This window comes from Myxocyprinus asiaticus, chromosome 11, assembly GCF_019703515.2.
Source record: "Myxocyprinus asiaticus isolate MX2 ecotype Aquarium Trade chromosome 11, UBuf_Myxa_2, whole genome shotgun sequence".
Taxonomy (NCBI): Eukaryota; Metazoa; Chordata; class Actinopteri; order Cypriniformes; family Catostomidae; genus Myxocyprinus; species Myxocyprinus asiaticus.
In genome coordinates this window covers 4,206,080-4,231,112 of record NC_059354.1, presented here as the reverse complement: position 1 = coordinate 4,231,112, position 25,033 = coordinate 4,206,080, and the positions used below count along the sequence as shown (strand labels likewise).

Here is a 25,033-nt window from a genome sequence, read left to right as displayed (position 1 = left end):
ATTTTGTTTCAAAATAAATGTTAGAATTTCCAGGATATTCATTAGCTGCATAAAATTAAATACTAGATCAAATTGCCTCAAAATCAAACTTTAGAGATCACACGCAAAGATCTCATGGATCAGGAAATTGTTCAGTGTATGTGACAAACAGGTGTTTATGAAAGTGCTGTGGTAGTATTTGTTGCTATTTAGTGTTTTGGGAGAAAATAAAATCAATGGAGCCTTTAGCCCCGTTGTACCCTACACAGTAAACGGCACTCTGAGAAGAAGACAACGGACACTCTGAAGATTCAGTTTAGTCCTTTTAGTGTGAAATAAACAGCTGCCCTCAAAAGTGGGCATTGTACAATAGTCTGAAGATTTCTTAAAAAACAAAAAAAAGACCAAAATAAAAATATAAAAGTGACGTTAATGAACAAAATCAAATTACACATCACAAACCAGGAAACAGTAGAGAACAACAACCCTTATCGAATCAAAATAGTGTTCATGTCATTTACCTACTGGTCTTTTTCAAACTCGTGAAATCTGGATAGTGTATGAACCTCTTGGCTAAGCAAAGTATAAAATTGGCAATGGTACTCAAAACAGGTGGATAAAGAAACCATTATAATTATTTTTAGGAATAAAAGCAAAAATAAAGGGAATAATTGTACAGTACCACATGGAAACCAAGCCATACTTGTACACGGACTGACAGCAAATGAGTGCAACAACAACTTGCAGTGTATATATATACATTTAAAAAAAAATGCATTGGCTTTACACAATGTGTATTATCAAACTCAAGAGTATAACAATGTGTGACAGGGAATATTTCTCCTATGAGAAGGACAATCTCTCTCTTCGAGATCTCTGATTAAAGGCATCAGAGCCTCTACATGGCTGGTAAGCAGATGGGGGAGAGGGAACTCACAAACCTTGACATAAAACCCATGTTATGACCAGTGTGAATTAATACCTTCACATCATCACACATTTACGCAGTAATGTGACTTGTCTGAACTAAAACACCTTGAACACAACAATAAATGGCTCAGCTATTGTCCCACAAAGATTTGGTTGTTTTTACAATGGTATATTGGATAACAGGTCCTTGTAGGTAACATGGGATTTTACTGATTCTGGCCCCAGTAATTTGACACAACTGAGACTCTTTTGGTCCAGAAACATGTGATACTGGTGTACACATTATTGCCCCAAACAAACAGACATAAAGAACATTTCTCTCTCTACTTAATCAAAGAGTGTGAATCAAGTTTGCTTTGGCAAACTACAAACCAGTTCATTTCATACAAATGATTCTTGATACTGATTATAGTCCAGTTCTTTAAAAAATAGTGTAGCTGAAAGGATATTTGTTTTTCATAGAAAAGCAGCTGTAGACCCCACCAATCCAGATAACAATGTATATAAATATCATATTTCTCAAAAAGACTTATTTTGCACCAAATGCATCTTGAAAGATCCGATCGACCGCAAGAGGTTTGAAATTACAATACATAAAATGTTTTTAATTACATGATTGTTTTTTTTATCTTCCCCATTTGTCAGGCCTGGGTGTACCTACACAAAATAAAACTACATGAAAATAAAATCAGAAATTCATTTTCAAAACGAGCCAAAGAAATCAGAGACATTTAAAGACACAATTGGACACCTTCATAAACTATTGTATGCCTTCAGATGACATGGAATATAATCCATGATTAATATGGCCTAATTTATCCTTTTTAAAAATGAACTTTTATGTTGTTGTTTTTTTGTGCCTTTTGGAGCTTGTCTACCTTTCTACTTTTATGTTGCCAAGAAATAAAAAAAATAAAAAATAACAGCAAATGGGTTTAGAACAACATGAGTGTGAATAATCACAGCAGTTTCATTTTTGGTTGAACCATTCTAACATTAGCCACCCATTTCCCACCACTGCTGCATCCTTTATACAACACGATTAAACCCATTTTCAAGAAGTACACACTGACACAGCTGCTTAAACACCCACAAAGAACTATAGCTTTTTACACAACAGCTTATAATACAATAAGGCATTTCAGTGTTGTATGTGAAAACAAGAAATAATGCTTCCCCCATAAAAAGATTAACAAAAACCCCCATAATTCTATATTTGTAAAATATATATACACACACACACACATATATATATATATAATATGTATGTATGTATGTATGTATGTATGTGTGTGTGTGTGTGTTTATGTATATATGCATTCACATAAATGTACATATTTACGTAAAGGAGGGTAAATACGTAAAGGTATAAAAGCAAGGTATATGCGTGAGCGTGGAACTGATGTAGTCGAACTAAAGTCTGAGGTTGCTGGAGAAAAGGATATGTCATACAGGAAGAGGCAGAGCCTTGGCAGTCCAATTGAATGTTCGGTCGTGTTCCAAAGCGGTGGTTCTCCCCGTAAGACTAGCCACAAGTGCTCTCTCTCACTGCAGCTTTCACGTGGTCACTCTGTGGCATCCCTGGTGGACACGGAGACTAACTGCAGAGGAATCTCAGCTGTGGTGAGCTGGTCCTGTGAGCTGGAGGTGTTGACGGTGGCGTTCACCGTGGCCAGACCCTGCACTGCACCTGGCTGGATGTTGGTGAGGATGAGGGTGGTACCCCCTGCTGTGATGATGCTGTCGGAGGACATGGCCCCACCCACACTGGCCACCACGGCTCCGCCCCCTCCCTTCTTATTCTGGTGGGTCTTTATGTGTTTGGCCAAGTGATCGCTGCGCATGAATCTCTTCGAACACTCCGAGCACACGAACTTCTTCTCTCCTGTTACAGTGGAGACATTTGAAAAAACAAACGAGATAGAAATGAAAAAAAGAACAGATAAAAGCTTTGTTCCGAAGTCTAATCTGAGCTGTCAAAAGGGTTTCCAAACCTTCTGACCAATGAATTGCCATGACTTTTCCAGTCATTTCTGATCACCGGATAAGCATTTAGAAAAATCACTTAATACAGATTGCACTAAGCGCAATTACTATCTGATGGAATCTGAGAACTGAGCAGAACAAGCACAATCTACATTCAGGTGATTCTCACGAAACCAGTCATGAAAGTGTCCAAGAAACAAGAAACAAACAAATAAGAAATTATGCTTTGCACACAGAAAATGAAGCCCATTTTTTAGGACCATACATTTTTTGTTTTTTTTTACATTGTGAAATAATTTTTATGACATGCACATTTCAGTTCACACACATTTCCCCCCCAATTCTCATTAGCGCAGCATGAAAAAAAAACACATTATATTCTCATTACCGTAATGTGAAAAAAAAAAAAAAAAAAAAAAATTTAAATGGTCAACTATTTAGATATCACAGTAGCACTCTCTTGGTATTGCCATTCATTTTCGCTGGTTTAAAAACAAAACAAAAACAACAGCATCTTTTATAACTGTAACATACAGTAATGTAATTTAAAAAATGCTAAACAATTCAAAACAATGGGAATAGTGAAAGTACAACGTTTAGACTCATTACGACAATGAGAACTGTGGGATAAAATGTGCTTAAGGTGTCCTATATGTGGGCTTCATTTTCTTTATGAAAAATATAATTGTATTTTTATTGATTTGGGGGCAAATATGACCAGGACATTTCCTTGACAGGTTTCGTAAGAATCACCCATTCCCTAAATAAATTTCCATGATTTGGGGGGATTTTGATCATTTCTAGTGCTGGGTATTGATACAGATTTCCCAATTTTACACGATTCAAATTCACACGCTCTCTTGTTGATTCTGATTCATTTGGGTGTATTTCAGTCATAATTTTGCTCAAATATGAAAGAAATTCTCTTCAGTGCTTTTAATTATACGGGGGACCTTCTAACTAGGGATGTGCGAGACTAGTCGACTAAATGGTTCTGATGCTGCTAGTCGACACTGGAATTACTAGTCAGTTAATATTTCCCCCATTAAACCGATAATAATTTTTACACATTTACATTTGGCTTTATATTTTTACAGAGGCTACGCTTAAATTACTGTCATATTAATGTTACATATTTTAAATAGAATTAATAATACAAATATTTTTTTTTTTTTTAAAAAAAAGAGGATTTCTGGAGCAGATACAGAGTTTAATTTCACCTCAGGCCGCGCGAGCTTCTTCCCTCTCTCACTCGCGCGCGCACAGGAAAATGTCCTCTCACTCGACAAGCAAACTCAGCAAAGTAGTTATGAAAACACTTCGGTGGTGCGGGAATCAGCTTTCCAAACGTTTGAAAGTCCCTAAGGATGTTTTCACATTTGAGTCTAATTTACATCTGTGCATGCTTGGATGTTATTTTCCCGCTGAGCAGGCTTTTTCAAGTGCAGGATAGACGCCTCAGGTGAGTCAAGTCCCGTCTTTCACCGGACCATGTCGACGTGTGAAAATCATCAAAATATTTATGCTTTTGAGTAAGTAGCCTAGAAAATAACTGTTTTAGACTAGGTATGCAATTTTTAATCTGCTGATTAAGAAGGCTATTTTCAACGAGGTGCCAACTGCTTAACGGGTTAAACTATCTTTGATTCTGTGTGCACCTCATGTTTAGAATACATTAGGTTTATTGTAGGCTACATCACAGGCATATTTTTTCTATCCTATAGCTACTATTTTTATTTTTTACATCGTAACTGTTATTGGTTAACGTTCTTTAGCAAACAGCTGTCATATTAGATCAATGGCTAATACACGACTGTACGTCGTGAAATACGCGTGACTTTTCAGCGCATTTTTCTCTCTCATAGATTTGGCTTAGTCTACCTATTAATTATTTTCAACAATGTCCTGACTGTTTTAATATGTTAAGTAACTTTTACTTGGTGATAATGGTTGTTCCATTAATCCTGCACTATTTATTCAGTTGTTTTTAATAAATATGTAAATTAAATACTCGCTAACTTTGATTCAGTGAATGCGTGTCATGTTCTATATTTAATGTACAATGATCATATTTCAAGGCGAGCACGTCGCAGATATATGCCCCTTTTCAGTGGAATTTAGCTTCGGATTTGGAATAGATTAAGTATTTTAGAAGCGTCGCATAAACACATTTTTTTTTTACTGTTTTCTGAAGATTGGTTTCTCTTTAGACTAGTCGACTAGTCGGTTACAAAACTTCCGTTTAAACGACAGTCAAATTAGTCGTAGCGCACATCCCTACTAGGTACATTATGAAAATATTATTTTTTTCATATTTTATCTTATCAGTTTTTCATGATTTTGGTAAACAACAACAAAAAACCTATATAAATACACACACACACACACACATATATATATATATATATATATATATATATATATATATATATATATATATATATATATATATATATATATATATATACACACACACACTATATTGCCAAAAGTATTCGCTCACCCATCCAAATAATTGAATTCAGGTGTTCCAATCACTTCCATGGCCACAGGTGTATAAAATGAAGCACCTAGGCATGCAGACTGCTTCTACAAACATTTGTGAAAGAATGGGCCACTCTCAGGAGCTCAGTGAATTCCAGCGTGGTACTGTGATAGGATGCCACCTGTGCAACAAGTCCAGTCGTGAAATTTCCTCGCTACTAAATATTCCACAGTCAACTGTCAGTGGTATTATAACAAAGTGGAAGCGATTGGGAATGACAGCAACTCAGCCACGATGTGGTAGGCCACGTAAAATGACAGAGCGGGGTCAGCGGATGCTGAGGCGCATAGTGCGCAGAGGTCGCCAACTTTCTGCAGAGTCAATCGCTACAGACCTCCAAAGTTCATGTGGCCTTCAGATTAGCTCAAGAACAGTGCGTAGAGAGCTTCATGGAATGGGTTTCCATGGCCGAGCAGCTGCATCCAAGCCATACATCACCAAGTGCAATGCAAAGCGTCAGATGCAGTGGTGTAAAGCACGCCGCCACTGGACTCTAGAGCAGTGGAGACGCGTTCTCTGGAGTGACGAATCACGCTTCTCCATCTGGCAATCTGATGGACGAGTCTGGGTTTGGCGGTTGCCAGGAGAACGGTACTTGTCTGACTGCATTGTGCCAACTGTGAAGTTTGGTGGAGGGGGGATTATGGTGTGGGGTGGTTTTTCAGGAGCTGGGCATGGCCCCTTAGTTCCAGTGAAAGGAACTCTGAATGCTTCAGCATACCAAGAGATTTTGGACAATTCCATGCTCCCAACATTGTGGGAACAGTTTGGGGATGGCCCCTTCCTGTTCCAACATGACTGCGCACCAGTGCACCAAGCAAGGTCCATAAAGACATGGATGAGCGAGTTTGGTGTGGAAGAACTTGACTGGCCTGCACAGAGTCCTGACCTCAACCCGATAGAGCACCTTTGGGATGAATTAGAGCGAAGACTGCTAGCCAGGCCTTCTCGTCCAACATCAGTGTCTGACCTCACAAATGCACTTCTGGAAGAATGGTCAAAAATTCCCATAAACACACTCCTAAACCTTGTGGAAAGCCTTCCCAGAAGATTTGAAGCTGTTATAGCTGCAAAGGGTGGGCCGACGTCATATTAAACCCTATGAATTAAGAATGGGATGTCACTTCAGTTCATATGCATCTAAAGGCATATGAGCGAATACTTTTGGCAATATAGTGTGTATATATATATATATATATATATATATATATATATATATATATATATATATATATATATATATATATATACACACATTTGAAGTCAGAAGCTTACATACACCTTATCCAAATACATTTAAACTCAGTTTTTCAGAATTCCTGACATTTAATAGTAGAAAATATTCTCGGTCTTAGATCAGTTTGGATCACTACTTTATTTTAAGAATGTGAAATGTCAGAATAATAGTAGAGAGAATTATTTATTTCAGCCTTTATTTCTTTCATCATATTCCCAGTGGGTCAGAAGTTTACATACACTTTGTTAGTATTTGGTAGCATTGCCTTCAAATTGTTTAACTTGGGTCAAATGTTTTGGGTAGTCTTTCACAAGCTTCTCACAATAAGCTGCTGGAATTTTGGCCCATTCCTCCAGACAGAACTGGTGTAACTGAGTCAGGTTTGTAGGCCTCCTTGCTCACACACACTTTTTCAGTTCTGCCCACAAATTTTCTATCAGATTGAGGTCAGGGCTTTGTGATGCCCATTCCAATACCTTGACTTTGTTGTTCTTAAGCCATTTTGCCACAACTTTGGAGGTATGTTTGGGGTCATTGTCCATTTGGAAGAACTATTTGCGACCAAGCTTTAACTTCCTGGCTGATGTCTTGATGTTGCTTCAATACATCCAAATAATTTTCCTTCCTCATAATGCCATGCACTTTGTGAAGTGCACCAGTTCCTCCTGCAGCAAATCGCCCCCACAACATGATACTGCCACCCTCATGCTTCATGGTTGGGATGGTGTTCTTCGGCTTGCAAGCCTCACCCTTTTTCCTCCAAACATATCGATAGTCATTATGGCCAAACAGTTCAATTTTAGTTTCATTAGGCTAGAGGACATATCTCCAATAAGTAAAATCTTTGTCCCCATGTGCACTTGCAAACTGTATTCTGGCTTTTTTATGCTGAGCAGCCTTTCAAGTTATGTCGATATTGGACTCGTTTTATAGTGGATATATATACTTGTCTACCTGTTTCCTCCAGCATCTACACAAGGTCCTTTGCTGTTGTTCTGGGATTGATTTGCACTTTTTGCACCAAACTACGTTCATCTCTAGGAGACAGAATGCGTCTCCTTCCTGTTTGTACAGATGAACGTGGTACCTTCAGGCATTTGGAAATTGCTCCAAATGGATGTCCACAATTTTTTTTCTTTGGTCTTGGCTGATTTCTTTTGAGTTTCCCATGATATCAAGCAAAGAGGCACTGAGTTTGAAGGTCCACAGGTACACCTCCAGTTCAGTACACCGCCTATCAGAAGGTGAATTGAACTTTTTGGCCATAATGACCATCATTATGTTTGAAGGAAAAAGGGTGAGGCTTGCAAGCCGAAGAACACCATCCCAAACGTGAAGCATGGGGGTGGCAGCATCATGTTGTGGGGGTGCTTTGCTGCAGGAGAGTGCACTTCACAAAATAGATGGCATCATGAGGAAGGAAAATTGTGTGGATATATTGAAGCAACATCAATACATCAGCCAGGAAGTTAAAGCTTGGTCGCAAATGGGTCTTCCAAATGGACAATGACCTCAAGCATACCTCCAAATTTGTGGCAAAATGGCTTAAGGACAACAAAGTCAAAACTTTTTATTTGAATGTGTGAAAATGTATTAATATACTGTATGTTGGAATTAACATGAACCAAGATGCATAAATTATAGAAAAGTGGTGTTTATTGTTAATTCATGCTAACTGTTGTAGTTAACTTATGTTAACATATGAAACCTTTTTGTAAAGTGCTACCAAATTTTCATTTTTGGGTAAATCACCTCTCTGAGTGTACAAGTCAATTCTCACCAGCTGAATTAAAAACAGCTGTTTAATATTGACAAAATGCATTGAAAATTTTAACAGATAAAATCCTGAGGGAACCTTGCTGCTAAATCAGTTATGTTGTATATTCAAAACAGATATGCATATTAAAGATAGATAATATGTTTTCATTGTGTGTAATTTATTAATGTTATAGTATTACTATTATTATAATGTATATTGTTGTATACTTATTAAAATTGACTGATTCACATGACAGAGAAAATACCTCGGATATATACATTAGATGGAGCTCTAGAAAGATGAGAGATGTAACGGGTGCATAAGTCTGTTTTAAGCGTTTCTCTTCACTCTACAGATGTTTTTATTACACAAAAGCGCTTTTGCAATATCTCCCTTTCTTGCTATATTATGAGGGAGCACCACAATGTGACGAGTCAAAATTAGATCTCTCCATCGTTGTATGCTTGCGATGAAGACAGCTTTGTTGATTATAAACAGGAGCAATAGTTTAAGCGCATCACTCACTTATAGAGACGTGGTACAACACCATTCGCATGTCCAATTAACAGGTTTTTACCCATTTATATATGTAAAATCTAAAGTTCAGTAAGTTCAGTTCAGTGCACTTTCCCACTGCGCGCACTCACAAGCTGCTGAACACTGCACGAGTGAAGGCGAGAGGGTGAAGCGTTAGAGGGAATTCCCCGCATTTTGAAAGTGAAACGTAGGAATGATTAAAATTGTGCTCAATCCCCGCAATCCTGCGCTATTTTATTGAGATTTTAATCAGGCTACTTGTCCGGTCAGGCAAGTAAAATTCTCTTTAACTTGCCCGTTCAAAATTTCCACTTGTCCTGGACAAGCATTAATGTCGAGCCCTGCTATACTACTCAATCACTGCTGAGTGAAATCTGAACATTTACCAGCCAGTAGTGAATCATATCATATTGTCGCATAGCACAAAATTTTGTGCAAGTTATTTACTCGCATTGTAGAGGGTTGCCGCAAAGATTGAAAGATCAGTCTTGTGATTTAAAGATGCCTCTTTTGCCCAAATTCTAAGGCAGTATTGCATGTATCCTTTTTAAAGGATACAATCCCAGAATGCACTGCAACAAACAGAGAAAACAAATCCTTCCAAGATGATGGACAGAATTGTCCAGAGATATTTGGATTATTAATGTTCTTATTCCATTCATTACTGAAAAGCATGAATGAAGAAGTTCAATCTAATTTAAATAAATTATTTTACATAATTTGTAAGTGATTTTCTCATGGTTTGTCAAACTCCATAGGAATTAAAACTGAGTCTATCATGTTGGTCACTTACGAGGTTCCGTTTGATTTGGGATGGTGCCTTAGAGGGTAGCTGCCTATGTTTATGAGGCTACATTTTGGAACAGAGCTAAAGACAGTAAAGTTAGTGAGAAACACACTGTTTTTGTGTGTGTGTGTGTGTGTGTGTGAGAGAGTGTAATAGGGTCTACCGGTGTGTGTTCTCCTGTGCCGCTGTAATTCGTCACTGCGTGTGAATCTCTTTCCACAAAACATCCAGGTGCAGACAAAGGGTCTCTCCCCTGAGTGCCAGCGCAGGTGAGCTCGCAAGTGAGACGTCTTTCCATACACCTTACCGCAGCCAGGTATATGACATATGTGCTGCTTCTTCTTGCCCATGTTTGATCCCCTACAACACACAATCTACTATTAGAATGCAAATACATTACACACATCCAGTAACAAAGACATGTAGCCAGACACACGCCACAGGATATCTGTATTACATATAGATACTAGGGCTGTCAATTTAATGTGTTAATTTAGCATCACCAGAAAAAAGACAAAAAAAACATGCATTAATCATGTTTTAAAATGTTAAACCTGACAGAGTGTCTTAAAAATGCATGCCTAGACCAACAATTAAAAAATAGCATAGACGGAATTCAAGAATACAACCTTAAGTCTACCTCGGACTTGATTATAAAATGGATTTCTGTGGACTGTAGCCAGTGATATGTTGAAGTTCAATGATATGGAAATAAATACAAATAGTTTTTTGATTTGTCTATTCAATGATTTACTTGTCTGCCCCAATAGTGTCTGTGAATGGCTTTTCTCAGCAAATTGTGATGCGTGATTCCTCTAATTAATTAACTGGCATATCATGTAATTACTTATGTTAATTTTTTTTTTTTTAAATCAACCGACAACCCTAATAGATACATATAAACATATTACAGTACAAAAATGTGTTCTCTACAGTTTCATCTCACCTCCCGCCTCCTTCTTTGCAGTTGGGGCAGGTGCATGCGACCCTGCGCAGTCGTTTGCCCTCCTGGCTCAAGCCCTCCATCTCCTCCTCCACTAAACGAACACGAAGGTGAGAGAGGTCATTGGCATTCAGCGTAGAGCTACTGTCCAGAGGCCACTCCTCCGAATCAGGCTCCTCCTTAATCTGAATATCTACAGAGTATAGTATGATCAGTGTTACACTAACATAACTGAAGAATTACTGCTGGACTTGTTTCAAAGCAACACAACCTCTCCTGATATTTTCTATTTTGCTTTTTACACCTGGCTTCAACAGACTGCTTTCACCTCTTACATTAAAGGGAACATATCCTACACTTTTATATCATTTTATTTTTTCCTCATCAAAAACAGAAGAAAAACTTGAGGGTCTCTCTCGTGCATTTGGATCAGTTTAAATCTCAATCCAATTATGATACTGTGACATATGTATCTCTGATTTCTGAATGAGCTGTTTTGCAGCTTTGTTTCAATAAACTGTGTGAAATGGAGAGGGAGTGTTGCATTGTGAAAATTAAGAGTATGTCCCATAGTACATGATTTCAAAAGAGCAATGAAAATCCATGTAATTTCCCATTTAAGAACCCAAATAAAAAGCCAACTGAAAACAATTCCTGTCCATCTGAACAGTGTCAGAGCAGTAGAGGGTTTTATGAGCATGTTATGACCCTCGAGAGCATATGACATCTATTATGATCAGCTTTTATCAAAGTCAACATGAAACAGCATTCGCAAACCATTTCACTTCAGTAATGTTACGGATTTCAGTGTGAAGCATATATATTAGTGCTCGACCGATATATCGCAGAGGCCGATAAATCGGCCAATATTCTGACTTTTTTAATTATCTGCATCGGCTGATGGTTTTTCCCGTTTGGCCGATTTATTTCTTGAGGGCGCTGAAAATTGCCTGCTTGCATGTGAATCATCAGAGACATGTAAACGACCAGTCACGGTTTATTTTGTTGTTACATGCCACTGTGTTACTACAACAATAGACCGGTGCGCAACAGTGTCATTTAAATGGTCCGCATATCAGAGCCTTGTCAGTCTTGTCTAATGATAAAAAGGCAAATATCAATAAAACTAATACCATATACTGTCTGCAAATTTGCAGATATCTCATTTAAAAGATGTCTTTCATGAACCTCACGAAAATCCAGCGTTTGTCCCGTTGAGCACTCATCTAATATCTCCCTCTGAAGCGCGTATTCCATCAGTCAGAATCAAAAACTTCAGTATCAGGATCAAAAGTTCCTCTGATTCACAAATCATGACAGTCCGTCTGTGACAATCCAAGTAGACGATCCAGGCCGTTTAAACTGTCAGGATGGATCCGCATGAGCGCGTGAGTGCAACTTCAAGGCTGCGTCCAAAACCAGGAAAATGATGCCTCCGGAGGCTGTTTACAGGGGTACGATGAAAATAAGGTGCTTTTCAAACTGTTTGGAGATCAGTTTCCCAGAGTTCCATTCATTCAAAAGAGATGTCAAACCATTAACTGATCAGATAGCAAGGTAATAAGTCAGCTGCCTTTGTTTTCGGATGCAGCCCATGGTAAATGTACTTCACATGTGCTATAAGTAAATGTCTTAATCACTATTAGGGCTGCAACTGACGATTATTTTGATAAATCGACTAATCTAACTATTATTAGACCGATTATTCGACTATTCAGGTGATTGTTGCAACGATTAATCATTAGATCTTAACTGACTATTCAGCTTGTGCCTCGACTTAAAAGGTTGCATAAAACGTGCTTACTAACAATAAAGAGGACAAAATCATCTTTTAAAAATACCTCTAAATGGCATTCACTAAATTACAAGGAAAAAAATACTTTGTTTAATTCAGTAAAAGATCACTGCATAAAAATCCTATATCAAGTGTTTTTGCTTTGTTTTCCATTTAAAATTATCTAAAAATCCTTAAATCAAGATACATTTACTTGAGAAGCAACATATAAGATATTTAGACTTGCTTTAAGAGAATGTATCTTGAATACAAGCCATCTATTTTTAATTATTAATTAAAAATACATTTTGAATTATTTTTTATTATTATCTATATCTTGCTGCTGTTTTTGTATTGTTTTTTTTATTGTTGTGCACTGCTAGCTCCTGTCACCAAGACAAATTCCTTGAATGTGTAAGCATACTTGGCAATAAAGCTCATTCTGATTCTGAATATAAGTGTATTTTTCACTTGTTTATACTTCTGCCAGTGCAGTAAAGACAAAATATAATCATATTCAAGATACATTCTCTGAAAGCAAGTCTAAATATCTTATATGTTGCTTCTCAGGTAAATGTATCTTGTTTTAAGGATTTTTAGATATTTTAAAATATTTAAAGAGCCCAGAGTTTATATTATTATTTTCAGCAATTTTATGTTTGTTATTTACTATATTAAATTGCGTTATATATCGGCAATTTATCGGCCACAAAAAAAAAAAAAAAAAAAAAAAAAAAAACCATATCGGTCAACCACTAATATATATATATATATATATATATATATATATATATATATATATATATATATATACACTGCCGTCCAAAGGTTTGGAATAATGTACAGATTTTGCTGTTTCGGAAGGAAATTGGTACTTTAATTCACCAAAGTGACATTCAACTGATCACAAAGTATAGTCAGGACATTACTGATGTAAAAAACAGCACCATCACTATTTGAAAAAAGTCATTTTTGATCAAATCTAGACAGACCCCATTTCCAGCAGCCATCACTCCAACACCTTATCCTTGAGTAATCATGATAAATTGATCATTTGGTACTAGAAAATCACTTGCCATTATATCAAACACTGCTGAAAGCTATTTGGTTCATTAAATGAAGCTTAACGTTGTCTTTGTGTTTGTTTTTGAGTTGCCACAGTATGCAATAGACTGGCATGTCTTAAGGTCAATATTAGATCAAAAATGGCAAAAAAGAAACAGCTCTCTCTAGAAACTCATCAGTCAATCATTGTTTTGAGGAATGAAGTCTATATAATGCTTGAAATTGTTGAAGATTTCATACAAAGGTGTACACTACAGTCTTCAAAGACAAAGAACAACTGGCTCTAACAAGGACAGAAAGAGATGTGGAAGGCCAGATGTACAACTAAACAAGAGGATAAGTACATCAGAGTCTCTAGTTTGAGAAATAGACGTCTCACATGTCCTCAGCTGACAGCTTCATTGAATTCTACCCGCTCAACACCAGTTTCATGTACAACAGTAAAGAGAAGACTCAGGGGTTCAGACCTTATGGGAAGAATTGCAAAGAAAAAGTCATTTTTGAAACAGAAAAACAAAAAGAAAAGGTTAGAGTGGGCAAAAAAACACAGACATTGGACAACAGATAATTGGAAAAGAGTGTTATGGATCTTAACCCCATTGAGCTTTTGTGGGATCAGCTAGACTGTAAGGTGCGTGAGAAGTGCCCAAAAAGGCACTTCTATGGCAAGTGCTACAGGAAGCGTGGGGTGAAATGTCACCCGAGTATCTGGACAAACTGACAGCTAGAATGCCAAGGATCTGCAAAGCTGTCATTGCTGCACGTGGATGATTTTTTGATGAGATCTCTTTGTAGTTTAAATTTGCAGTTCAAATTGTAATAGTAATTTTTCACATTATTAATGTCTTGACTATACATTGTGACCAGTTGAATGCCACTTTGTGAATAAAAGTACCAATTTCTTTCCATAAGAGCAAAATCTGTACATTATTCCAGACTTTCGGTCACCAGTGTATGTGTGTGTGTGTGTGTATATATAAGGGGGGCAGGACTGATTTAATCCTTCAGGAATCCATGAAAGTCTGCATTCCATACCAGAATGCAGCCAAACTTCAATCATCATTATTGGCATAACCCATGTTACATTAACGTTAACTGGCAACTTACTGCGTTAATTATTGGCAAGATTTTAGAAAGGCGGCATTACCAACAAAAGTATCCTAAAACAATACCTAAAATTGCTTTTGGTTCTTGGCACTTGGTTAAATGTTCAATATGTAACAATGTAATATTCACCTTTTTTTGTCAATGTATGAACGGCTTGTAATGCAACTTAAAAAAAATGAGCCCTTCCTGGACTTCCTAGGTTGCCTATTAAAGCCTGTAGACTGATTTTCATGCAAAGCGGGTTGCTTTTGCCGGGAAAATCCAAAGGATGTGACGTTTATGCACGCTCCCGAGGGCCTTGCCTCAGAGCTTCTCTTCCGCTATTCAACACTGACAACAAATTGCAACACTAGGTAACGTTATCTTAGAGATGGAATCCAGCAAAGGTCCGGCTCCCAGCACAACACTTACTCCTACACAAACTCAGAGTAAGCCAAAGAAACCAAAAAAACAAAACAAAACATTTATCTACTGAATCCCGTCTGGCTAAGCGGGAACGTGATCATGGTTGAGCGAAAACTAGAGTGAACATCGGCAGGGCATTTGATTCCTGGAGGGATCTTCGTTTGGTTTTGGGGATCAAAACTGACCCTGACTTGGCGTTCTTCTTTTTGGACAGGTAAGCTTACATAACTGCAAAGCATGTGAAATATAGTGCCATAAGAATTGATCTGTGTAATTTTTGCCTGCTCAACGCTGACGAATTGCAAGCTACCTTGCTTTGTAACTTTCAAATAATTTCAACGATCTTCTCTTTATACTGAAGTCAGGTATACAGGATAAATTTAAGCAAATATCGTAGTACAACATATGCCATACAAAACATACAATAGTGCAACATAACAGTGGAACAGTAAACTGTCTGGTATAGTTCGGTAGTATGTAGCTGTATGTGTGTATCAGTATGCTATGTTAGCTGATAAGTAGTTTTAGTTTAGTCTCAAAGTTTGTAGTAAAACAATCATAACTGTGTAGCATGTCAGCATGATGCCGGTGGATCACATTCAGTCTCTTTGTACGTTATGTCATTGTTTTGGCCGATGCTCGCTCGCGTCCCTATGGAGTGTGTGCACGAGCACGAGCAACAGTTCACTTAACAGCCACAGGTGTCATTAATAACTAGGGTTTCTGAATCTTACATACTGCACATTTAACATTATTTTCCCAGCCTACATTGCCTAGATGACGTCAGCCCAAAAGGAAAGTCATTTCAGAGGTGGAGAATGTTATAACTAGGGGTGTGCAGCGAAGCTATTATCTGTATTAGTATCTGTATGTGTTCATATGACAAAATTTTCTGTATCTGTCTCAGGATAGAACCAGGTATGGGCAGGGCTCAAACCAGAATTGCGTCAGAATTAAATGCAACGGCCATTTTGAAATGTTACTCTTACATTTATAGTTTCTATTAATAAGATATGCATTTTCATAATAAAAGCCTAATAGTAATTATAATAATAATGCCTTGTGATGGACTGGCCAACTTTCCAGGGTGTTTCCCTGCCTTCGGCCCGAGATAGCTGGGATAGGCTCCAGTACTAGGACAAGCAGCTATAGAAGATGGATGGGTGATAATTATAATAATAATTATTATTATTATTGGCCCAATATCCCAATTATTATTATTTTTTATATATTATTTTATTTCTTACCAAATGAAGCTGAATTTGTAGGCTACATTAACTGTGGAATATGTTGTTAACTGTGATTTCTGATATTAATATCTGCATGAAACAGAATTTTCATTTGTCTGTGCACGTATAACAACATTCAGGAGGCAGGAGTTGTCAAGCAAAATGTGAAATGTCAAGGACACATTTTGCAGTGAATAATAAATACAAATTCAAACATCAAAAGAAAATCAATACAGCCTACAAACAGGTGAAAGTCCCATAAATCTATCAGGAATTTTTATGATAAGACACCATTATTTAGTTAAATAATAATAATAATAATAATAATGTTTATACAGCGCCTTTCCAGTTCAAGAACATTTAACGTTCTCACATTTAGCATGGTTTAAAGAAGAAAAAAAAAGCATGTTTCAGTTTCTTCATTTTACATAAGGAGGAACATTCCTAATAGATGAATACTATATAGAGCATTTAAACCTTTATGGAGCATTTTTTGGAATAAAGTCTTAACCAGATAATAACCTTAATCACTGATGTGAATATAAATGTGGTCAACTTTAAGAGACAGTTAGATGAGCTCTGACGTGAAATCATCACTTCAGGTCAGGAATTTAATATCGCGCTCATGTTTAGGCTACATATAAATACATGAGAATCACGTGTGATACATTAACAGACATTTCAAGAAGTGGAAAGTGTACATGCTGTCGTATATTAATTAATGTTACACTTGACAAGCTCCAGATGCGCACAATTTACAGAGACCACAAACGGAGTCGAGACCGCGGCCATCCGATCTGCAATTACACCGTGTACATTCCCATTCATAAGGTTTACACTTTAGAAATATTGGCTGCAGAGTAGTGCTGGGCGATAGGATGATGTAATCGGATATCGACCATGTCTTACAAAGAACCCCAAGCTGAACAGACATGATCAACAATAACGGGAAATGGCATAACCTTGGATCAGGGAAGTCGCCAAATATATTAAACAGTGACCAGGGTGTGAAACTAGCACCCGCCACCCACCAAATCCGACAAGGCTGAATCCAGTTCGCAAGCTCCTCATCCAAATGTATTTCATGCACTGGTAATTTTGCTCATCTACCCGCAACAGGCGGGTGACCTGCTGCAAGACGTCTCTGAGTGACACATGACAAGAAATGCTGTTAGTCACAAAGAAATGCGCTTGAAGAGACACACTTTATTATATTTTTAAGAACAGACAAAAGAAAAGACGTCGATATCTGTTTCCATCAATGCTTTTTTTATGCACATTTTAGGATATCGCATAAAATATGCTGGATGGAAACACCAAGATGCGAATAAAATCTCCAAAATGCACATGGAAAACGTATACGCTCCCTTGAGGTGGATAAATGTTCTATTCGATAAGAAGAAATGCGCATAAACTATGATGGAACACATTTACAGAATAAACTCCTATTGAATTTAACAGGAACACAAGCAGCACATCAAAAAAATCATGTGACTGAATAATTCATTCATAACTGGACGAACCAGTGGACCAATCATCTCAACTGAATTGTTGCCCAGGTCATTCCGAAATACCAGTGTCCTCAAAGCCTGCATAGAGTTTGCAGAGCAAATAAGTTAAAACACAAACTTGCACTTTTTCCCGAAGAGCAGGTTTATTGAAACTTTTAAAGAATATCTTATAGATTCACACCGCAAAGTCATGATGGAGGAACACACACACACAGTGCTCCCAGAACTGTGACGCGCTGTCATTTCCAGTCATGAAATGAGTTATTAAAGTGTTTTGTCTGCACGTCCTAAACCATGAGTATTTTATATATAAAAGAGTCACACAGTCGCTACAGTTTCCCCAGGAGTGACTTTTGTTCTTTTGAACACAAGGGATGGAAACGCGGCTTTATCCGCACATTGTTTTTGCGATATTCAGATTTTTAAATTAAATACATTAAATTCACCACTTGGATGGAAACATAGCTGCTGCTTGTGTCTGATTCGCTGTTTGTTCAGAGGCATGCAGCACGAGTCTCTTATCTTGTGGAACATGCGCATTGAAAGAGTTTTCACTCCTTTTTTCTCTGTTTCATCTTAAAACTGTTTGCAAGAATAATGTTATCAATGAGAATGTTGCAAATTATCTCGGATCATCTCGGGAGGTGCTGTGATTTTAGTTCACTTTATTTCCACGTGGTTAGCATGCATTGTGAACGCAACTCTGCAGGTTCAGTAATGTATATCTTTGTATTAAAGAAACAAAGACGAAAGTGAATAAATCATAAATACAAGACCCTTTCACTTTTAACCTAAAATGTAGTATTAAATTATTTTCTTTTGGCAGCATTAACTGTATTACCAAAACACAATACAAACACAAATTCGATAAGAGCACACATTTGGCAGCATTATTTTGTGAACACAAGGTAATTTATTATGATGATTATTATAATTACCTTTACATTTATAATTGTCTTTAGTTCTTAATCTGTAGGCTATTAGTCATTTTCCATCTGGTGTCGTTGACGGATGCTTGCGTGATGGCAAATGAGGCCACTGGAGACGGTACATGTTTGGATTTGGGGAGGGGGTTAAATAAGATTTCTTAATCACTTATTTATTTTAATGCTTTTTACATTTAGTTTAAAGTGCGATATGAATTTAGAAATGTCTTTTATGTTTTTTGTGTTTCAATATATGAATACATTTTTTTAAAGCAAAATTAATAAAGCAAAAAAATTCACCGACCCTTGGCAGGGGTGTTGACGATGTAATCGGATATCACAATATTTTTAAAGGCCATTAAATATTTTTTACATATCACCCAGCCCTACTGCAGAGATTCATAAATTATTTGTAAAAATTGTTTAAAATGTTACTTTATCCTTGTGCTTCTTAAATAATCAATCAAACGAATATTTTTTAGATTATTCGGATGAATCCGTTATTCGTGCCTTTCCGAATGGTTATAACATTTTGATGAAGATTACAAAGACAAACACTTTTCTTTAGAAAAATGTACACTGACGAATCATGCAAAAGACCAGGAACACGATTATGAAATTTGGCAAATAATTGTAATTATGACTCATATTTGTGCGTTTTACGCCTTTCACAATTATGACGATTACTTGTCATACAAATTGTCAGATGTGTGCATCATATTCAACTTAGAATCAATTAATAAAATAAGGATATATAATTTTCTGTAAGGATTATAAAAACCTATGAATGACATGAAATATAATATTTTAAATTTCAAAATATTTACAAATACGGAATTCATTTTGAGTGCACACATGATGCAATAACACAAAAAAAAAAAAAAGACACACAAAGTTCATGGCATTTATATATTCGCTTAAAATTCCCTTCTTTGGACAGTAAAATATGATGAAGTGCACAATACCAGATTGAATCAGATTACATCAAATAACCGCGATCAGACGATTATTTAATAACGTCACCCCTCCTCAGGCATCAGCTGCAGTACCTCCAGTGCTGTCTGTGTCCTCCGACTGCTGGAACTGAACGCCCGCCTGCCCCACCGAATTCACAGTCACTGACTGCAGGTTAGGCATCTGTCCTGAGCTCAGGCTGACCGGTGTACTGCCCTGACCCAGAGACAGTGTCTGCATGGGGGCGAGAGTGATCTGCTGAGACGGAGCCGTCTGGAGCTGAAGATTCTGGAGGTTCTGAACTCCTTGGACCTGCAAGAACAGAATGAGATGGACAAACAGAGTGGTGGAAGTTGAAAGATTTTTCTAGAACTTTAGAGTAAGCACCTCCCCAAACAGGACCCAAATATATAGCTTTGTTTTGTTACAAAAACTTTGTAAAAGGTTTAAGTTCCTTTTTTATTCAAGTCCTACTTCTTTAAAACAAAACAGTGTATTTTTAATTAGACACCGTGGTATTTACTGATTTAATTACGTACATGTAATTACACTGATTTAAGTCTCACAAGCCTTAAGTACACTTGACACAATAACAGTTCTCATTCATTTACAGTTGAGAATGGCTCTAACAGACTCTTTAGACCAATTCAAACTGTTCAAATCTACTAAGAATGGTTCACCCAAAATGGTAGTCTCTAATCATTCCCTCAGGCAATCTCAAGCTTGTGACTTTCTTCTTCTGACCACAAATGAAGATTTTTTGAAGGATGTATGAGGTGTTTTTGTCCAAACAATCCAAGTAAATGGGGTCCAAAATGTTCAGGACATAAAGGCAACATAAAAGTAACCCATACAACTCCAGTGGTTGAGAGAAGCTCGTTCATGCATCCTTGCATGTTCACACGAGAACCTGTGGCTGTATCCCGCACATGTCAGTTGTCACGCGGACATGCATGCACACGTGTCAAGCGCTTCTGAAGACATGGATTTAACCACTGGAGTCGTATGGATTACTTTTATGCTGACTTTATGTCCTTTTTGGAGCTTGGAAGTTTAGAACCCCATTGTCTTACATTGTATGGACAATAGAAAGTCATATGAGTTTGACACAGCATGAGGTTGAGCAAATGATGAGAGAATTTTTATTTTTGGGTGAACTATCCCTTTAACAGAACCAAGCTTCATGAAAATCAAACCGGTCTGAATTAAAACCAGTACCGATTCCCTTAGATTCTCCACAAATCTTACCTGAAAGGTCTGCCACTGTATCTGTCCTGACGGTGAGACCGTTTGGGCCTGGATGAGGAAGGTTCCTGGGTTGATGAGCTGGACGTTTTGTAGAGACGGCTGGCCCAGAGCAGAGACCTGACCATCACTGCTCTGCAAGGGCAACTGCTGTAACTGGATCACCTGCTGTCCTGCCGACACCTGCACCGCTCCCTGACTGAGGTAGCCCGATCCGTCCCCCTGCTCTCCCGCCGAAGGCTGCGTGAGCACGCCCGTGCCGTCTATCGTGCTGGCCTGCTGCTGCTGTGAGGATGAGGAGGATGCTGAAGATGTGGTAGGCACAAACATGTCTGTGGTTGCATTAGAGTTGAGCGTCTGTTGATGTTCTCCTGCTTTCTCCGAGCCCTCGGAGTTCTCCACGCTCTGATTGGTCATGATCAGCTGGCCGTCAGCTGTGATGCCGGTGGCTATTGGCTGGGCCCCCGAGAGGCCTAGAGAGTCCAGATCGATACTGTTAATGGGCACAAAGGTAATGTTACCAGGCAAACCCAGAGGCACGTTAGTGACCACCTGACCCTGACTGCTGAAGGTAGAACTTCCTAGAGACATCTGCTGGGTCATGAGGTTCTGAGTGTTGCTGAGCACATCGGCTGACATTGTTCCAGTGACGCTGATGGTCTGGGTGCCGTCTGGGAGGATCTGGATCTGCCCTGAGGCATCCTGCACCATTGAGCCCCCCTCAACTGCTGAGGCAGAGAAACCCAGCTGCCCATCGGCCGTCTGCACCTGAGGGATCACTTGGTACTGGATGTTAGGCACTGCGCCGGTGGACCCATCGGTCCCTGACGTTAGTAAGATGGGCTGGTTCTGGAGACCCTGGAGGCTCTGGAGAGGAAGAACATACTGTCCATTGGATGTGACAATACCCGTGCTGGAGAGATGTAAGACTCCCGAATCATCCTTTATCGCCTCCCACCTTTCCGAGGACCCTGTTAACTGCACTGCGAGGTCTGCATTCTATGGAGGAAAGCAGACAAGTTTCACAAGAGAAAAATTTTGAAAAGTTGAATAGTGCAGAGAAGTGAAAATAGTTTAGTTAGGATCTACTGTAAGTCAATTTCAGCTTTCAACAAAGTAAATAGAAATAGAAATTAGGGCTGGGCGATATATCGAATACACACAAAATAACCACTTTGATTTTACTGATGAAATAAAATCAAGCAATATACTGAATATTGCAATGATTTTAAAGCCCTTATTATTTGGCCATTAAATCTCATAAAGAGTGCGTCATTAGACCAATCTCGTGATTCTTCCTGTTTGTGCGTGCTTCAGAATGAATGGCTAACAATTTTAATCCTCAAAATAATAACGATAATTCAGTTTTATCATAATTACATTCAACTTTCAACAAGTTTTGATTTTATTACTATGCATTGGGGCATATAAATAGCCTATCATTCTTGGATTCGTTTAGTAAAAAACTGTAGAAAACATTACTTTTACTTAACATTTTGAACCTACTTGGTAACAATTGGCTGTGTGTTTCTCTGGCTGAATAAAACAAGTATTTTAATCCATTTGCATTTAAAGGAATAGTTCACCCAAAAATGAAAATTCTCTCATCATTTACTCACCCTCATGTCATCCCAGATGTGTATAACTTTCTTTCTTCAGCACAACACAAATGAAGATTTTTAGAAGAATATTTCATCTCTGTAGGTAAATACAATGCAAAGGTGAATGGTGATCAGACCTTTGTAGCACCAAAAATCACATAAAGGAAACATAAAAGCAATCCATATGACTCCAGTGTTTAAATCAATGTCTTCAAAAGCAATATAATAGGTTTGGGTGAGAAACAGAACAATATTTCAGAACAATAGTCCTTTCTTTACTCTAAATCTCCATTTTAACTTTCACCTTCAGATGTAAAAGTGAAAGTGGAGATTTACAGATGGATTTATTTATGGATTACTTGTATGTTTCCTTTATGTGATTTTAGGAGCTAAAAAGGCTGATCGCCATTCACTTGCATTGTATGGACCAACAGAGCTGAAATGTTCTTCTAAAAAATCTTCATTTGTGTTCTGCTGAAGAAAGAAATTCATACACATCTGGGATGGCATGAGGGTGAGTAAATGCTGAGACAAAAATTTCATTTTTGGGTGAACCATCCCTTTAACAAATACATGAATATTAAGATGTATGCATAATATTCTTAATATATCAATAGGCTGGGAAATAATGAGATACATTTATGCAACTTACCACTCCAGAAGAGCTATTAGAGGTGGCCCCGTTCTCTCCTCCGGGGGCGGGTGAACCGAGGCCGGTGCAAGTGGCGGCAAGCAGGGCGAGTGGCGAGGGCTGGCCGTCCTGCCGATGGGCGGGACATGAAAGGGGTGGCCACACAGGAAGTACCAGTGTTTTTAAGAGAACAACCTCAAAACTTCACTAAAGCACACGCACAAGACAATAAGAGAGGAGAGATTGTGATTGAATTTACCTGCTCCACACCGCCGCCGTCCTGAGCGCTGCTGCTGTCCGCCATGACTCCCGCTTTCACTGGCCCTTCAGGCGCTTCAACACAAAACAGCCATTAGAGAGCATCTATACCGCACGTTTGCAGTGTATATCGCTTTTGTTAATAATTATAGCAATGCATTAATGTTATATGAATAATTTAAACTCTTTTCTTTATTCCCTCCTCGGATATTAATCTCTTTTTGTCACCCGCCTGCTAGCATTAGCTTAGCCTAGCTTACCATAAACAGAGCCTGCACAAAGATTCAAAGCGACCGTTCCCACGCTCTTCAAACTCATACGTACCGGTCATTACGTGAGTTCTTTCAAAAATAAGCCTGATATCCACGTCTAATTAAATACCTAGCATGATCATTTTAATCGCTGTCCGTGCTCGTTCTAGTCCAGTTTGTTTTTTTCCCTAATTTGATTGACGGCGGGGCTTCCACTTCGCCGACTGCGTCACCGACAGGAAGTCCCGCCCTTCGTCTCTCCCCTCATTGGAGGTTGGATTTGAGAGCTCGTCAGTTGATTGGATGGACGTGATGTTTGTCATTTTGACCGGGTTGTTTCCTATGTGTCTCGTGCCTGTAACTCAAGGCTAGTTTGTGAATGCGTTTTTAAACCCGTAAGAGGTTTGCTGCGGTTTTGGTTTCGAGGCGTTGAGTTAATCATTTGCTTTTCGTTCATTAGATTTTATTTGTAAGTTTATTATTTTCTTTACATTTTGCAAGAATGCTTAATTGTTGGCTGTTTCTTGTTTCACTTCAGGCAAGCAGGCAAACTGATGATACATAATTTTTTCATTATCTTACAGTGTTGTAATCAGCTATTTAGAGGTTTATGGTTTAATGGAAGAGCCCACTTGAGCTCTGTCAAGTGTTTCTCAAGTAACCAGAGTGATTAATGATATGCAATAATTTGGCCAGCTCAGTATGAAAGCAGAATGCAGCAGCATATTTTGGAAGTATGCACCAGAGATATCACTGGAATGAGCCACAATGATCTGCATTTTTTTTTTTTTTTGTACAGATAAAACATTACAGCAGATTAAAGTTCTAAAGAAATAAAGCATTTGATAAAATGTCAAAAAGATCACTGGAGACAGATTTGAAGACAGAGCATCTATGAAAAGTATTTTCTGTATATGGAAAGAGCTTCAAACTTCATTTAGTTTTGACTTTGTAACATAAAGTCTATGAAAAACCTTGAACTGATCATGTTTTAAAAACAAACTAAACTGGAGCTGATGAAAGCTTATAAGGAATGAAGATGTCAATTTACCAAACTGCCACCTACACAATGCATGTGATATTTAATTTTTTATTCCCTTTTTCTCCCCAAATTGGAATGCCCAATTCCCACTACTTACTAGGTCATCATGGTGGCACGGTTACTCACCTCAATCCGGGTGGCGGAGGACAAGTCTCAGTTGCCTTCGCTTCTGAGATAGTCTGTGCATCTTATCACGTGGCTCGTTGTGCATGACACCGCAGAGACTCACAGCATGTGGAGGCTCATGCTATTCTCCGCAATCCAAGCACAACTTACCACGTGCCCCATTGAGAGCGAGAACCACTAATCGCGACCACGAGGAGGTTACCCC

General features: G+C 38.1%; 1 protein-coding gene across 3 annotated transcripts; it reads right to left on the bottom strand.

Moving 5' to 3' along the window:
* Positions 1-289: 289 nt before the first annotated feature.
* LOC127448345 (transcription factor Sp3-like) lies at positions 290-23,875 on the bottom strand. 3 transcript variants are annotated; one of them, XM_051710796.1, is made up of 8 exons: positions 23,734-23,875; positions 23,411-23,484; positions 23,173-23,280; positions 20,923-21,918; positions 19,770-19,986; positions 10,707-10,896; positions 9,924-10,120; positions 290-2,794 (listed from the first exon to the last, which is right to left on the bottom strand). In XM_051710796.1, exons 1-8 carry the CDS (start codon positions 23,738-23,740, stop codon positions 2,475-2,477), a joined length of 2,109 nt encoding a protein of 702 aa, XP_051566756.1. In that variant the 5' UTR covers positions 23,741-23,875; the 3' UTR covers positions 290-2,474. The 3 variants fall into 3 exon arrangements, with proteins under 3 accessions (XP_051566756.1, XP_051566757.1, XP_051566755.1); XM_051710797.1 differs by having other exon boundaries at positions 10,707-10,797; positions 23,670-23,867; XM_051710795.1 differs by having other exon boundaries at positions 23,670-23,866.
* Positions 23,876-25,033: the final 1,158 nt, after the last annotated feature.

Coding starts and splice junctions, on each gene's coding strand:
- LOC127448345 (XM_051710795.1), bottom strand. CDS start 23,727: ATGAGTTTGAAGAGCGTGGGAACGGTCGCTTTGAATCTTTGTGCAGGC. Junction 23,281..23,410: donor ACGGCGGCGGTGTGGAGCAG/GTAAATTCAATC, acceptor GCCCATCGGCAG/GACGGCCAGCCCTCGCCACT. Junction 2,795..9,923: donor GCACAGGAGAACACACACCG/GTAGACCCTATT, acceptor CCACTGTAACAG/GAGAGAAGAAGTTCGTGTGC.